Genomic DNA, 16,791 nt, shown 5'->3' with positions numbered 1-16,791 from the left:
CATCTTTTTGTAGGGACAAAGAAATACTATATGCCACAAAGGATCTAGTCAGCTCAGAGCCTCAGATCATTTTCTCTCTTCATTTGTAGAATCAATAGTGTTGCATCAATTTAACATCTTATTAGAGAAAGGTATCAGAATCAAATGAGAGCTAGAATAAAGTACACACAATATTAATGTTATTCTTTTTTTCCTATTGATTTTGGTGAGATTTGGTATAGGTCTAAATATACTTGTGATGAAGGGGGGAATATCACATCAGAATAAAGCAATAAAGTTTATTTTAGTGGTGCAACTTGCAAAAAGTTGCACCTTTGAAAAAAAGAAAACAGTGGGGTTAGTTTGTCATTTACCAAAATTCTTTGGCTAGTGGGTGGGACCTAACCAACAATTCTGCTCCCAAACAGTATATGGGAGCATGAAATCAATGTAAAAACGTGAATAATTTGATTTACGTACACCATTTAATTCTGATGAGATTCATGTTAAAGGTGATTATGTGAATGTGGTTGATCAAGATCAACTGCCATTTCCACTATAGATTAGACTTGATGAGAATCTAATAGTATTACAATAGTTTCATTCCACTAATAAAAGAAGGATCTCAACTATTTGAATATCTTAAGTTGCTTTACTTAAACACTCTGGAAAAAACTATAGGAAATAACTTCATGGGAAGATATGGTACTAGTAATAGAGAATCAAAGTAATTAAATTAATAAGTGGATAATGAATTATGCGATAAAATCAGAATATAATTCATCGGTCTCACTTTAGAAATCTCATTCAAACAAGCAAGAAAAGGGAGATACGCAGGTATCTTACAAGGCAATGTGGTAATGGAGCATCAATCTAATCCTATTAACATCGGATGCTAAAATCAATTTTAGTCAATGAAACACGAACCAACAAAATGTTTATTTTATGACTAAATTAATTTTAACTTCTAATCAAGAATCAAATGCACAATCACATTAAGAGCCAGAGCAACCTTAGAACAAGCAACATCGTACATTATCAATTGGAATTCGTATGAACAATAGTAACAATAATAAAATACATACATTTGTTGAAGCCTTAAGTTTTTATTAGATGATTGTACACTAGTAGAAAAAAAAAAGAAGAAATCAAGAATCGCTTCCAAATTATATATGAAGAAGTTGCTAATTCAATACTAATCTAACAAACTCAAAGATTTGGAGTTGGATTAATGTAGAATATAGTACTATCATGAAAATGCTGGTGCCCAATGGAGGAAGACCTCAGTAGATGATAGCCACTATTTGTTGAAGAGCCAAACCCCATATGATTACTCAGCTCAGAATCATCTGTGGCTCTAACCATGCTCGGTGCATCAGCACCGTCCTTGTGCGATTTCGCTTCATCGAGATCAACGGTCGTGATGTCATGTATGCTCGATCTCCTTTTATCCTTCCCTCCCGACAACTGTCTAATAAAATACTTCTGAGCATGGCTTGCAACCTGCGTTGGAGTCCTCGTCGTCACAAAATTGCGCGAGATGTTCCTCCAATCCCCCTTCCCGTACTTGTTCAATCCCAACAAAAATTGTCTGAACATATAAAAACTTAAGACCTAAAATACCGTGCCAATTAAACACAAGCTAAATAATAAATGCTCCGTGTCCGACCACTTATCCATTAGGCTACTGATTTAATACAGTTTTGTATAAAATCAGCCGCCTAATGGTTAAGTTATTTGTCTTTTAAAAACAACGTTATAAATAAAATTGGACCTGTGTTCTTCTTCGGTCCACGGGACGCCCTTCTTGCGGTCGTGGGCTGAGGTGCTGCGTTTGGGGGGGCCGCGATCGGCCATCCACTCAAGAGTGAATGAGTTGTTGGAGTAGCCGGGAACCGGGATGAGGCCAGCTTCGATGTCGCTGACGTCCTCGACTAATTCACGGTATTGTTTAATGACGTCGGCGACAGATTTTCCCGGGATCATGGAGGCCACATTGTGCCAGCGGTCGGGGGTGTCCTTGTCGAACAATGCCAGGGCAGTCTCGAACCGCTTGTTCTCCTCCGCCGTCCATTTCGCGCCGTCTTCGAACAGCCAGTTTGATGAATTACTAATGTAGGAAGTGATTTCTCTCTTCATCTCCAATTTTCATAAAAGTAGAGAGAAGTGTGTAGACTGTAGAGAGAAAGAGAGGAGTTAGTTATGGTCGGATTAAAATTTGGGAGAATTATTGTGTTTGGTTGGAATCTGGTAACTTTTTGACACATGGGGCGGAATCTGAGAAAAAGGGGCTCAAGCTTTCCTAAATCCAAGGAGGAAAAACAAGTTCCATAAAATGTGTTTCAAATTTACTCTTTTTTGCAATTAGTGAAGAAAAAAAGAAATAAAGATATGATGAAATGAAGCGCAGGTGATGATGGATTGGCAGAAACGGTAGAATTTCCAAAGAGGGTTGTTTCTTCAGTTACTAAAATCAGGAGGAATGATGATGAATATCGTTGGTGTTTCGAAGCTTACTTCTAATTTAGCGTTTTGATAGATGTAGAGATTTTCAGCAATAATTATGTTTATTAATACTCTCTCGTATGCGAATAGGAGTCTTATTTTTCTATTTTGGTTCGCATGTGAATAGGAGTCTCGGTTCATAATTACCATAAATAAGTCACACATTCTAGCAACTCATTCAATTCACATATATTATTTAAAACTAATATATACTAGTGGAACATATATTCCCCACTAACTTTCTTCCATTCACTTTTTTTAGCATTTATTAAAACTCGTGTCAGAAATAAATAGGACTCCTATTCGCGAAGGGTCAAAGAGTCTGTTGTGTTTGTGAATGATTGGTTGCCCGGTTGGAATCAGCTGACCACTGCTCTTTAAGAGAGAGGGATATAAAATATACTACTAGTAGTAGTTGTAATTTTAGGACTTCTAATAAATAAAAGGGACTTTAGATTTTACCACCTTTGAATTTAATAATATGTTTTAATGCATTATTGGTAAAATAGGAGAAAAATAAATAGAGAAAGTTTTTAAGTATTGTTAGTAGAGAATGTGTCTCATCTCATTAAATAAAAGAGAGTTTCCATAATTGAAAGTTCATACTCTTTGGGGACAGACGAAAAAGGAAATATTGCATACTCTTTAGGGACAGGAGAAGTATTAAATAGTTAAAGGCGAAAGAGAATAAAGTAAGAGAAATACAAAAGAATGGAGAGAGTATTATTTTGAATTATTCTGATACTAATGTAATGTAATTTATAAAAAATAAAAAAACAAACTTTAAAGTTTCTGGATTATCTATATTTAATCCATGATTTATATAGTTCACTTTTAAAAATAGAAACCTATTTCATTTATGAATTGGTTCATAAACATTCATATATATATATATATAGGGATGTCAATCGGGCTAACTCGTTCGGGTTCGGGCCAGCTCACTCGGGTCACCGGGCTATTTGGGTGCGGGCCATTCGGGTTATGGATTTTTTGGGTCATAAATTTTCAGCCCTAACCCTAACCCGTCGGGTTTTGGGCTAACCCATCGGGCTATTCGGGCCTAAAAGCTTTCGAAAATAATCTCTTGTATCAAAATTTTCTTCTATAAAATGATTTTAAATTTTAGATACTTTTTTCTTTTTAGTTTATAATCATATAAAATCTTCAAATTTTCATAGTTTTCTTCAATAATACTTGAAAAGAAGCCTTTCATCTCGATCAACTACAATATAAATTAAAGTTTGTGTTCGTGTCATTATTATGACATTGTTCGTAACTAATTCTTAATGAAAATTAAAAATCATACCTTACATGAATCATTATTAAAATGATAAATATATTAAGATTTTGATGGGTTAGTTTTTAATTTTGTCTTGATTGGTTTTGGTGGTGGTACGACACTAGTGGCAGATGATGGGGCGATGCAATAATGAGTTGAGATGGAACTTGAAAGTTGATATTATGAGAAAAGTGTAGAATGAAGATTGAATAAGACTAATGATCGTGTAGAATGAAGATTGAGGATTAAAAAATATAAAAAACTCCTAAAACTTAATATTTTATAATTAAAACTCACAACCCATCGGGCCGACCCGCAACCCGTTCGGGCCAACCCGTTTAACCCGTCAACCCATTGGGGCCAACCCGTTTAGCCCGTTTTGTATTCGGGTAATTAAATTACAGCCCTAACCCGCTCATATTACCGGGTTGTTCGGGCCGGCCCACGAGTTTCGGGTTGAATTGACATCACTATATACATATATATATATATATATATATATATATATATATATATATATATATATATATATATATATATTCACCATTACTGGGAAGAAAAAATATTATGGGATGTTATTAAATTTTGTACTCTTTCTATCTCATAAAAGATGTCATATTTGTGGGATATTTGTGGGATGATACAGAATTTTAGAAGGTTTCATTTTATATGTTAAGTAAAGAGAGAAAATATATTTTTATATAATAATGTGAGAAAACTTTTTCCAAAAAAGGAGATGTGACATCTTTTGTGGATAAACTAAAAAGGAAAGTGAGACATCTTTATGAGACGAAGTAACATGTTTCAAGTAAATTAACACTTTTTTAATTTTTGGAGAAAAATGCTCATAAAGCCATAAAACATACTCCTTCCGTCCCGACTAAGATGACACATTTCTTAGCCAGCATGGGATTTTAGGAGCTATTAGTTAATGTGTCTAATTGGAGAGAGAAAAGATGAGTGTAAGTATTAAATAGATAGAAAAAGAAAGATGAATATTTTATTAAGAGTGAGAAAAAGTGGTTGAGTGTATTAATTAGAGAGAGAAAATTTCCAAAATAGGAAATGTCATCTTATTTGGGACAAACTAAAAAGGAAAACGTGTCATCTTAAATGAGATTAGGGGGGGTAGTATTTAATACATTTTCACAATAGATTAGAGGTGGATCGGTACGGTATACCATATTGACAATGCCATACCACATACCGTACCGAAAATTGCAGTATGACAAAATATATTATTGATATCATAACGAATTTTTAGTATACCGAATTTTGTACTGATACATTACCAAATTTTTACTTTTTTAAACCGTTACCTTACCGTTACGGTACGGTATACCTTAATACCTTTATGGAAAAAAAAGCTATTTTATACAAAAAATATTTAAACGTATGATTTTCGGAGATGGTTTCTTTTTTTATTCTATTATATACATAAATATATTAAATATAATATACTCCCTCCATCACAAGGAAGATGACTCATTTTTTGGGTGGCACATGATTTTATGCATCTTTATCTTGTGTGTTAAGTGGAGAGAGGAAAGTAAGAGAGAAGGAATGAAGTAGAGATAAATGTGTTTCCAATTTTAGTAATGAGTCATCTTCATTGGGACAAACAAAAAAGGAAAGTGGCTCATCTTCAATGGGACGTAGGATGTAATATTTATATAAAATTTAAACATATACCGATTTTCAGTATGCACCAAGGATTCAGTATATCGCGGTATACCGAATCTACGGTATATACCGTTGGTTTGGTATACCACGGTATAGGTGTGCCATGTTATAGAAAAATTGATACCGTTACTGTACCAAAAGATATCGGTACCGAAACATTGCGGTATACAAAAAAATTGGCGTTTTCGATATTTTTTTGGTACGGTAAGTGCGGTATTTCAGTATTTTTCTCCACTCTTACATTAGATACCTAAATACAGTACTCCCTCTGTTCTTATACCGTAGATTCGGTATACCACGGTATAGGTATACCATGGTATAGAAAAATTGATACCGTTACCGTACCAAAAGATATCGGTACCGAAAAATTGCGGTATACAAAAAAATTGGCATTTTCGATATTTTTTTTTGGTACCGTAAGTGCGGTATTTCGGTATTTTTCTCCACCCTTACATTAGATACCTAAATACAGTACTCCCTCTGTTCCTTGTTAATTGAGACATTTCTTTTCAGCACGGAATTTAAGAATAATGTATTAAATGGATGGTGAATAAAGTAAAAAAAAATAACAGAGAATAAAATAAAAGAGAGAGTTATTTTTGCCAAAAATAGAAATAACTTAATTAATTTGACACTTTTCAAAATAGAAAATATACTCGATACTAGGGGTGGGGATTCGGTCGATTCGGTTAGAACCGAACCGATAAGTCGGTTAACCGAATCCATTTTTTCCCAAATTCAAGAACCGGAACCGAACCTTTTGTCGGTTCGGTTCCTTGAGGAACCGAACTAAGTGCAATACATTCAGTTCAAAGTATATTACGAAAAATTCCTACTGTATTTCCTATCGGAAATCTGCATGACAATAGGTTAAAATTTAAATCATATTCATAGTATTCTTATTCCATAATTTTGCAAGTCAGATACGTTAGAATTTCAAAATAATTATAATCCAAAAGTAAACTATTATAGTTACAGTTCAAAACCACAATTCAACCGTGTACATATTACATGCGTACCTATAAAGTTCGAACAGTGGCGTCGAGAGAAGAGAATGGAATCGGAGTCGTCGCCTCCTCGATGAGAGCAGGCTAGCAGCGGTGTCGAGTGAAGAGAACGGTTTTAGTGAGAGAGAGAAGGGTAAGGGAGAGAGGTGTATGCAGCTGCGATTTTACCATGTATTACGGTAGGGGTTTTAGCTTTTTACGATTTTCCATTTTACACTTCTAAATCAATGTATAAAAAATATATAATCAAATAGTATTAAAATTAAGCGGTTATTCGGTTCTAACCTGTCGGTTCTCGGTTAGAACCGAGAACCGAGAATTGTGTAATCCCCCTAACCAAAACCGGACCCGGACCTTCTTTTTTTGGTTCTCGGTTAACTAAGAACCGACAAAATAAGGTTCGGTTCTCGGTTCTCGGGGTTCTCGGTTAACCGAGAACCGAGAACCGTTTTCCCAGCCCTACTCGATACTATACATTATTATAAATATTTTAGATTGTACATATATATGCTTTCGTTATAACAACATTTCATGATTTCATTCAACCTATTCTAATAGCAGTAATTAATACAGGTAACTTTTTGTGTATCTGATTTTATATATTTTATTATTAAAAGAAAAAATAGTTTTTATTATAGTTTATTATAAAAGTTTAAAACTCATTAAAAATGTGTGTTCAAAATTCAATACATGTATATTGTTGGAGAGAGATCCCCTACGATGCCAATACATACAACACTTGGTGTTGTGCAATAAAACTACGCCGTATCACCCAATTTTCGTTTCCTGAATTATTAACTAAATTATACTCCCTCCGTTCTTAAAAATATAGTACAACTTTTGTTATTTTGGGATGTCCCTTACAAATAGGCCATTTCTATTTAAGGAAATTTTCTTTCTAATGAGGTGTGTCACATTCTCCACTAACAATACTCCAAGCAGCTTACTTTATCAATTGTTCATTAAAACTCGTGTTATTTCAAATGTTGTCAATTTTCTAGAGACATAGGTATTAATAAATTATGATGAATAGAAAATTAACTCCTAAAAAATCACACCTGGGATTTTATTTCTAAAACTCAATTTTCCTCTTCCTCCATTTCAAAATATCCGAAACATTCATATTCTTTATTTTCTTTATTTCTTTCTCTCCCGCACTTCTATCACTATTTCTCCTCAATCAACAAATAGTGTTGCTAGAATTGAAGAAAGCTAGATTTTAATCTCTAAGCATGCACTCTTCAAGAACTCCCAAGTATTTCGAGCTCCTGAAATTTTTGAGAACTCCTAGGTATCAACTGCCATAAATTATGTGTAAATATAGTTTCTAAATACGATGAATTTTATGTCACTTTATGCTTTTGCATATATTATTTGATTTTTAACTTTATTACATGAGCAATGAGGACAAAGAACTACTCCCTCTGTTCCTTAGCAGTTGAGTCATTTTTCTATTTTGGTCCGTTCCATCATAGTAGAGTTATTTCCTTATTTAGCAAAAAGTAACATTTTTCCTTAACTTAAATTTATTCTCTCTACTTTTCTCTTTTTTCTACTTTATTATCTATTCACTTAATATATTTAATAACTCTTTCTTAATCTTCATACCAAAAAGAAGTGACTCTACTACTATAGAACGGAGGGAGTAATTTCTAGACAATTATTCTATGAAATTTTGTAAAAATGGTTTATGCATATGATTCCGAATTCTTACTTGAAATACTAGCAATTCATCAATTTAAGCATGTGAATTTGGATTTGCTTCGTGTTCATGTTTTTTAATGTATATATAATCTGTTTCAAATAAAGTAGTTTGTTGTTAATTATAGAATCATATTGTGTTTGTTTGTTTTTCAGTTTATACGATTTGTGATAATTATATCACCAGTGAATTTGAGTTTGGATTCTGATTATAAGTCTAGAGTTGGTATAAAATTTAATAGCTTAGAGAAATTTGAATGTGTAGGGAAAGTTGAATTCGGAGTAAGGCAACATTATTTTAACAAAAAAAAAAACTTGACAAACAACCTCCTATAAATATGTTTGTTGTAAGGAAGGTATGCGTAAAGAAGACAAAAGAGATTGCTTGGTGCTCAATTCCCGACATGAGACTCGAACAAATTGTAAACTACACTTGGGGGTCACTTATGTGAAGGGTATATAGAGTAAAGGAGTTTATGGAAGAACATAACCATCCCCTCTATCTTCCTGAGACAGTGCACATGTTATCTTCTTAATGTAACTTTACAAACGTTCAAGCACATGAGATTGATTTGGCAGATGATTTTGGAAATATGCAAAAATAAACTTTTAATTTGATGACTAGACAAGCTGGAGGAAGAGATGATATTGGTTACACTATATTGGATGTTAAGAATTATCTTCGATCTAAGACGCAAAGAAGCATGGTATATGGCGAAGCCGGTTGTCTAATGAGATACTTTTAAGATCAGTTATCTAAAAATCCATCAGTTTATCACGTGAGCCAAATGATATGGATGAACAGATAACTTATGTCTTTTGGATAAATGCAAGAATGTTGATTAATTATGAGTACTTTGGTGATGTTGTGTCAATGAATACCACATGTTGTACAAATCGTGATATTAGACCACTTGTATTCTCGGGTTTTAATCATCATAGGAAGGCCGTGATTTTCAGTGCATCACTTTTATCTGATGAAACATCAACGTCATTTAATTGGTTGTGTGAAACTTTTTTGGAGGCACACAAAATAAAAGGCTTTATACTGTCTTCACCGATCAGGATCAAGCTATGGAAAAAGCGTTGCATGAGGTAATATCAGATAAATTTCTTGGATTATGCACCTGGCATGTAATGCAAAATGGAATCAAGCACATATAAAACCTTATGAAAGAATGATCATGTTTCTTGACATATTTTAAGAGGTGTATGTATCACTTTGAGGATGAGACTCCATCAGAGGAGGCTCAGACTACTTTATTAACTAAACTTAAACTTTGAGACAACGCATGCTTGAAACACATACAATGTGAAGGAAAAATGGGCACGCTGCTACATGAATGCCTTCATGTTTGGTATGAGAAGCACACAACTTAGTGAGAGTGTCAATTCAAGTATAAAGAATTGTCGAAGCCAAACTCCAACATTGAACAATTTTAAAAGAATTTTGAGCAAGTTATGGAGGAGAAGCGGTACAATGAACTAAAGTGTGATTCTGAGACATGCCAAAAACTATCTAGATTCAGGTTAGAGAGTTCTAATCTGTTAGGGCATCCACAATGGGCGCCCTAAAGTCCGCTCGATGCATCGGGCGTGCCTTAGGGCGCCCACTGCTGCACCACGCCCTATGCCACTTCTATCCTCCGCGCTCTATGCATCCTCCGCGGACGATGCCCCATTTTTAGCATCCTCCGACCTATCCTCCGCCCCATTGTGGGAGGGTAAGGAGGATAGTCCGGACGATGAACACATTTTCTTTTTCTTTATTTAATTTTTTTGTATTTTCTTCTATATATATCACCAATTTTTTTACTCCTTCATTTCACACCTTTCACTCCACTCTCTTCCTCATCTCAATTTCTCTCTAAGTTCAATAATGAATTCCGATGATTTTTCATATTTGCAAGCTAAAAAATAAAAAATAAAAAATAAATATTGACAATGGGATTTGCCTTTAATTTGTGGTGTTTTTATATTTATTCGTGCTCATTGATATGTTTGTAGACATAAAAAAACAAAAAAAAAAAAAACAAATATAAAACAGGAGTTAAAATTATAGGGCGGACTTTAGGGCGTCCCACTGCAGGTGGAAGGGTAGGAGGATAGAATGATGATGTGGCGGAGCATAGGGTGCCCTTTAGGGCGGACTATAGAGCGTTTCATTGTGGATGCCCTTACAACAACTCTCTAATATCTACACTTCATGCTACTTTCAAAATTTATAGGAAAAATTAGAAAATCACAAAAAATTGTAACTTTTAAGGTAGTTTACCCTTTAATAATTTCAATCAAAACAATATTATATGTTGCTCTAATTCACTATTTTCAAAATTATGGTGTGTAGTTTTTAGACAATAAATCATTTCCCCTTTTCTCAAGAAAAAGTTCATCATCATGCAATGTTATTGAGTTCATGAGACTATAAGGAATATACTAGCTAGTACTTCATGCATCTTTTTCTAAATAGAAACTTTTAAAATGACATAAATTTTATTGTAAAATTAATAAATGAAGAGGGAGAAAAAAATAGCAAAGTAAGAGAGAGGAAGAGAAAAGATAATGGAATTAGTGTTAATTGATTGTGGGGTCTAATTTTTAAAATAAAAAGTTCCAATTTAAAGAAACGAATAAAAAAAGAAAAAGAGTTTTTATTTAAAGAAATGGAGGGAGTATATGATTGAAAAGGAAGTTCTGTTCTCGTATATTAAAAAGTCGGAAATTTTATATTCTGATAGTGAAAGTATGTATAAAAAGACATTTGCATGCTTAAACAATCGAGAAAATTAACTAGAGTCTTCAATTGATAAATTAATTGATCTAATATAATTAATTTCGGTAGATGTTTTGCAGATTAGGCAGGAAAATAAAATATTTTATCTTTCAAGGTTCAACGTACTTAGCGTACGATATAGTATAAAATTGTATAGGTAATATAATATGACTATCTTGTCACAATCTCCCTACTTTTGTACATTAGAGTTTATTACGATTTTTATTATTTTGTGGGTATGTTCCAGCGCATTATTCGTTAATTTCAATTATTGGATGTAGGTGTTATACAGAATAAGTTGGAGCATTTAAAAATATGTTTTGCAGTGGCTGTTAAGTTTTTTGGGACCATCTATTGGCTGGCTTTTCAATTGAAGTCATATTTAATTCTTTCTAATTACTATTCTTTCATTCATGCTCTATATAGTACAATAAAAAGAATCGTTAAAGATATTTTTACTACTATTATGGATGTTAATTTGTGTATCTAATTATACTATTAATACTTTATAAAATTTCTTATTATTAATGTTCAAATTAAAATTAGGAGACATAAATAGAAGTGGAAAAAAAATGGAAATAAAGGGAGTACGATGAATATTCGTATGCGTGTCAATGTCCCAGAACAAGAGCTAGAGCATGAGTCAGAGCTAAAACCTGGTAGAAAATTGAGAAAAAACAGTTTGCAGCAAATTATTCTACTATGCGCATAAAACAAAAGTTAATGTAGAAATAGATAGTGGATTAGAATCCTGAAGAAACATTGGAAATGAAAAAAAGTTAACTACGCTATTTTAAAAAGTAAAACTTTCCATAAATGGAAAGATTGTATGTTTTTCCACATTTCCGAAAGTACACTCTTATAGAGTTGTTGAACTCCTATTGGTTATACTGACAACTTGACGTATATTGAATATTTATATTCCTTTAATTATATAGTACTACTATTCATCTACCAAAATGATTTTAAATTATGAGTTCTGATAAATCGATGTGGTGCATATGATTGGAGTTTACACATTTTGGTAGTTCTTCGAGCGCGGCCGGAAGAACATTTGACAACACTGATCAAGCCTTTTGATCTAGAACTCATAACTATAATTAAGCATGATTACATAATCATGTAGACATATAAATATTATTACTATATTTGTCTTTAGCAGTTCAGATTAAATTCATCACAAATTTTAAAAAATAAGAAAAGTGAGTGCGAAAAATAACTGAATGTAAATCTCACTTTTATATAATCTATCCGTTTGTCCATTAAATATCTCATATTTACTTTTCTGTCCATCCATCATTAAATGTGACATTTCACATTTAATATATTTGATAAGTGGGTCTTATATTTTACTAACTCATTTTACTCATATTTTATTGTAAAATCAATAAAAGTAGAACTAATTTTCCACTAATTTTTTCTATACACCCTTCTTTATAAATCAAGTAATTTTTGTAAAACTCATGCCGATCAATTATATGACATTTAGTCATGGACGGAGGGAGTTGTAACTTGAGCCATGAAATGAGTGTTGTTAACATGTGAGAAAAGGGTTTGTTTATCCTCAAAATAAAAGTAGACGGAGATACTCAAATCAACAAAAAAAAAGAAGTGTTAACGAGTTCATAGAGAAAGGAAACCGCATATAATATCACCCCATCCCTTCTTGAAATTATACCTTGAGTTCTTGAAATTGGAAAGATTGTAAAATTAAAGCTAAAATGGATATCTTTTTTATATATATAAGTAGAAAGCAAAATGGGAGAACCCAATAGAATAGGCCCAGTCATGCTTCAATAGTCCTAAAGGTATAATTTAATTTTTAAGGGATGAAGTTACTTCAGCAGCCCATGGTCCGAAAATAGATTGAGCCTAGTGAATCGTGCCCAACATCTCCAGCCCAAATAGCCACAATTTTGCGTAGGGAGAAGTATTTTTTTCTTTTAAATTAGAAAGAATAAAAATTATTTATACAATTATCAATCCGCACGTTATTTATGTTAATAGTAGTAATTTTTACTATTAGCTAAAACGGGGTATTCATTTCTTAACCTCACTTTATATAAAACATACGGTGACTACCACGGGGTACGATCATATCATAACTAATATTTATGTGATAACCTAATAACCCTATCATTTTATGGGTCAAAGGTATTATTTTTACTAAAAATGATATTTATACACGATAAAATGATATTTTTTCAGCATGCATAAAATGATATTCTGTTCCATAAAATGATATTTTTCGTCCATAAAATGAGGGTTATTAGGTTATCACCATAAATATGGGTTATGATATGATTACATCCCGGCTACCACATAACTACATCTATCTATAAAAAATAATTGTACATTTTTTATTTTATACAATTAATCTAAATTAGTCTTTATCTAATTAAAATAAATTTCTCTTTCTTGTTTTTCACAATTAATACTCCAATCATTTAAATAATAAAGTTTGCATTAAAACGCCATTACTAAAATATTTTTTTATTGTATTCATTTTTATATTGTTAACCTAAATTAAAATAATTATTCTTCAGTATACGTGTATTAAGAAACGGGTATGAGAACGACGGTTGAAAAACTTCTCTATTGTGACAGTTACCTTGTACAAATCTAGGCCCAACATAATACTTCTTTTCTTTGGCTGCAATATTTAAACAAGATAATGCATTAATATTGGAAGGTCCAAAACTCTCCCCAAAGTGTTCTCTCTCTCTCTCTCTCTCTCTCTTCTTACTTTACCCAGCAATATACACTATGATTTCTCTGAAAGCAATCCAAACTGCCTTCACCCCCAACCATGGCCCCTTCCCAGGAAGAGAATCCTTGAGGAAGAGAAGGACAAGCCTCTCTCTCTGCAACTCCAAAAACTCAGATGAAGAAACTCCACCATCACAAGAAGGAGACAAGCGCAAGCAGGAACTCCTTGCCAGGATTGCAATGCTCCAAACCCAAAAGGTCCGGCTCACCGATTTCTTGGACGAAAGATCAGAATATCTAACCCAGTTTGCTGAGGAAGCCAATGCCGAAATCGACCTGATTGGAGAAAATGCCCTCAAGGAATTGGATGAAGCTGGTGCCAGGGTATTTTTCTTCTTCCCTTGTGAACTCAGCTGCATGCAGAAGTGGACTTGTTAGGAAAAATTTGATTCTTCATTTTCTTGAGCAGATAATGGGAAATATAGAGAGTCGAATGCAAGCGTTCGAGGAGTCTATGGAGCTCAACAAGGTGGAGATTGAGGAGAATGAGAAAATGGTGGAAAACTTCGAAGGCCAAATCCAGAAGGAACGAAACGAAGGGATGTTTTTCAAGAATTTAGGGGAGAAAAAACCGGTCGACATAGCACAAGCTAAGGAAGAGGCTGAAAAGATCAAGGAGGTGACCAAGAAAAGTGCTGGTTCGGTAATGAGACGGAATATATACCTTGCTCTGATGGGGTTGGTTGTTATTGGAATTGCTGATGCCTCAGTATCTTCATCGCCTGACTGGAGGAAGGTAGCATTTCTTGGAGTTATTTTGGCGGGATTGATCACTCAATTCTTCTATGAAAAGAGTATGTCATCAGAAACAGAGCAAGAGAAGAGTAAAGAATCTAAGAGTGAATGAAAATTTTCTTTTGTAAAGAATATACAAATTCCTCCACATGTATTGTGTAAATAGTGGTCTCTATTGAGTAGTTTGGTTTTCAGTTTTTCTACCCAAAAAGGGGAAAGGTGCGAACGAGCATGCCAGAAATGAAATACATAGGGGGCTAACAAAAAGAATCCAACCATGAATGTAGCATGAGTTATAACTCCAAATAAAATATAAATGTCGGAGCTGATACACCACGTTGAACTTGCTGTTGCAGTGTTGCATCAATCTAAAGTTCCATGATACAAAAATTATGATCACTGAAGCCATGTTGATGCTGTGTATTGAATTTCTACATATAGGTGGCGTTCGGTTGTCATGACTAATAATCATGAGACTATCCATCTAAGATTAAGTTGTGGGATTATTTTAGTTGGAGGGGGAGGCTATGACTAATTATCATGAGACTATCCATCTAGGATTAAGTTGAGGGGGTTAATCTTATGAACCAAACATGATACATATTTAATCATGAGATTTAGTCTTGTCAACCGAACACCCCATAAGAATGAAAAATGAATAATACTAGTAATTTGCTAAGGAAGTTCAATCAACTTTCATGTTTCATCAATAAAATTTCCAGAATCTCCAGGCTTCTAGCTTAGGGGCTAACATGAAGACTGAAACATCATACTTATCTTATAGATTTAGTTTACTTAAACCATACAACATAATCACTAATTCTCACTGAAATGTAGCATGAGTCATAACTCCAAATTAAACATTACAATTTGGGGCTGATATATCAGGCTGAACTTGCTGTTGCATCAATCTCAGGTTCCGTGATACAAAACTTATGCTCACCGAAGAGATGTTATTGTCGATGCTGTCTGTGTAGTGACGACTGACGTGTTCTACTATCAATTTTACTCAATAAAATTTCCAGGCTTCTAGCTTAAAGCATGCAACATAATGCCATGTTAAACATTAATGACTATTTAGTGTTAGGCAAGTAAGGGTATAACAGACCTGGAGTCAACATAACTTGGTTTAATACACAATTTGTGCTCATTCCTTAGGGGAATTTATCTAACCCTGTATCAACAGTTTCTGAAAACAGTCAAACACAAGGAAGCACAGTAGATTAGGGAAAAATAAAGTGATACCATTGCTTGATAAGCAAAACAATTAAGAAAACATCCTTTCTCCTCAGCAGTCTTCAATTGGATAAGGCAACATCAATTAGCCTCTCGCCTTGCCGAATTCCCTCTCCCTACAATCGATTTTGAGCAATACTAGTATTTAAAGTTTCTGAATTCGGAGATACAATCATAATCCTGAAATTCCCCTCAAACTCAGTTCATTTAAAGCTACAAAGGCATTCGTCAAACTATTTTACGACTCACAGCCAAAAATTGTCCATTTTGTTGAAAATCCCCATAGCCTGCTCAAATCTTCAGCAAATAGGTCGACGATGCTGGTTATGTTGGGGATCGTAGAAATGGGGCTAGGGCAGAAAAATCACTGCCTGATAAGGAAATCGGGCTAAACAGGCCCACTGGGCTGCAATAAAATTTGGGTTTTTCTCTAATTTTGTGTTTTAAATAAGTTGCGTGTTGGCGGATTTTCTTTTTATATACGTTCTTTATTTACTAACTAGTGTTAACCCACGCGCTATGCGCGATTTAAAATATTTTTGTACTATTATTTTGATATTATATTATAAATAAATAATATAAAATAAAATAAGTGACATTACCATAACATAAGATTAGAAAAATATAAGAGTATATACCAAGAATATAAACAAAATATTAGGAGACTATAATATAGTTGTAAAAAGATAAAATAACGAACTACAGAACAAATAAAACAATAATTTAAATATTAATAAAACTACACATTAGTAAATAGAATAATAATTCGTAAGTTATGAAAAAAATTAGTTCTTTTTATAAACAACCTTAAAATTACAATAATAAGAATAGCATAATAAAGAAAATAAAATAGTAAAACAAAAACCCAACAAAACACACATCATCTGAGCGTTGTAGTTCTCTCCTCTGCATACTTTTAACCGAAACCATCGTTGACTCTTTACCTCAGCCTTATTTTGCTCCTTAATCTCCAAATTGATTATTTATGTATGTACACAAAAAATCTGATATTTTATGTCTTCATCTTCTTTGCCCCCTTTCGTCATTTCGTTGATTTTGAGTTTTTTCTTTGCATGAAACATGTGGAAGTAATAAAGTTGGCGAAGAACGTGCAATTTAATCTT

At 33.3% G+C, this 16,791-nt stretch overlaps 2 protein-coding genes and 1 long non-coding RNA gene across 4 annotated transcripts; 1 reads left to right on the top strand and 2 right to left on the bottom strand.

Moving 5' to 3' along the window:
• Positions 1-1,010: 1,010 nt before the first annotated feature.
• Positions 1,011-2,464, bottom strand: LOC125219567 (transcription factor DIVARICATA-like). Its single transcript, XM_048121578.1, has 2 exons — positions 1,754-2,464; positions 1,011-1,570 (listed from the first exon to the last, which is right to left on the bottom strand). Exons 1-2 carry the CDS (start codon positions 2,116-2,118, stop codon positions 1,189-1,191), a joined length of 747 nt encoding a protein of 248 aa, XP_047977535.1. The 5' UTR covers positions 2,119-2,464; the 3' UTR covers positions 1,011-1,188.
• An 11,146-nt stretch (positions 2,465-13,610) lies between these two features.
• Positions 13,611-14,625, top strand: LOC125185675. The gene is made up of 2 exons (XM_048082252.1): positions 13,611-14,020; positions 14,106-14,625. The coding sequence occupies exons 1-2, from the start codon at positions 13,694-13,696 to the stop codon at positions 14,541-14,543; spliced, it is 765 nt and encodes a 254-aa protein (XP_047938209.1). The 5' UTR covers positions 13,611-13,693; the 3' UTR covers positions 14,544-14,625.
• On the bottom strand, positions 13,909-16,055 carry LOC125185676. Of its 2 annotated transcripts, XR_007170208.1 has the most exons (5): positions 15,917-16,055; positions 15,677-15,783; positions 15,540-15,605; positions 14,361-14,479; positions 13,909-14,049 (listed from the first exon to the last, which is right to left on the bottom strand). It is a non-coding gene; the product is annotated as an uncharacterized LOC125185676 (long non-coding RNA). The 2 variants fall into 2 exon arrangements; XR_007170209.1 differs by lacking the exon at positions 15,540-15,605 and having other exon boundaries at positions 15,917-16,046.
• Between the last annotated feature and the right edge of the window lie 736 nt (positions 16,056-16,791).

Source organism: Salvia hispanica, chromosome 4 (genome assembly GCF_023119035.1).
Source record: "Salvia hispanica cultivar TCC Black 2014 chromosome 4, UniMelb_Shisp_WGS_1.0, whole genome shotgun sequence".
Classification (NCBI taxonomy): domain Eukaryota; kingdom Viridiplantae; phylum Streptophyta; class Magnoliopsida; order Lamiales; family Lamiaceae; genus Salvia; species Salvia hispanica.
The sequence above is the reverse complement of the archived record's forward strand: the minus strand, read 5'-3'. Positions and strand labels throughout refer to the sequence as shown.

What these genes read in the sequence shown, in the direction of transcription:
- LOC125219567 (XM_048121578.1), bottom strand. Translation starts at nt 2,118, where the DNA reads ATGAAGAGAGAAATCACTTCCTACATTAGTAATTCATCAAACTGGCTG. An exon ending in TGGACCGAAGAAGAACACAG is followed by an intron (nt 1,571 to 1,753) that starts GTCCAATTTTAT and finishes TTATATGTTCAG; the next exon opens with ACAATTTTTGTTGGGATTGA.
- LOC125185675 (XM_048082252.1), top strand. Translation starts at nt 13,694, where the DNA reads ATGATTTCTCTGAAAGCAATCCAAACTGCCTTCACCCCCAACCATGGC. An exon ending in TGGATGAAGCTGGTGCCAGG is followed by an intron (nt 14,021 to 14,105) that starts GTATTTTTCTTC and finishes TTTCTTGAGCAG; the next exon opens with ATAATGGGAAATATAGAGAG.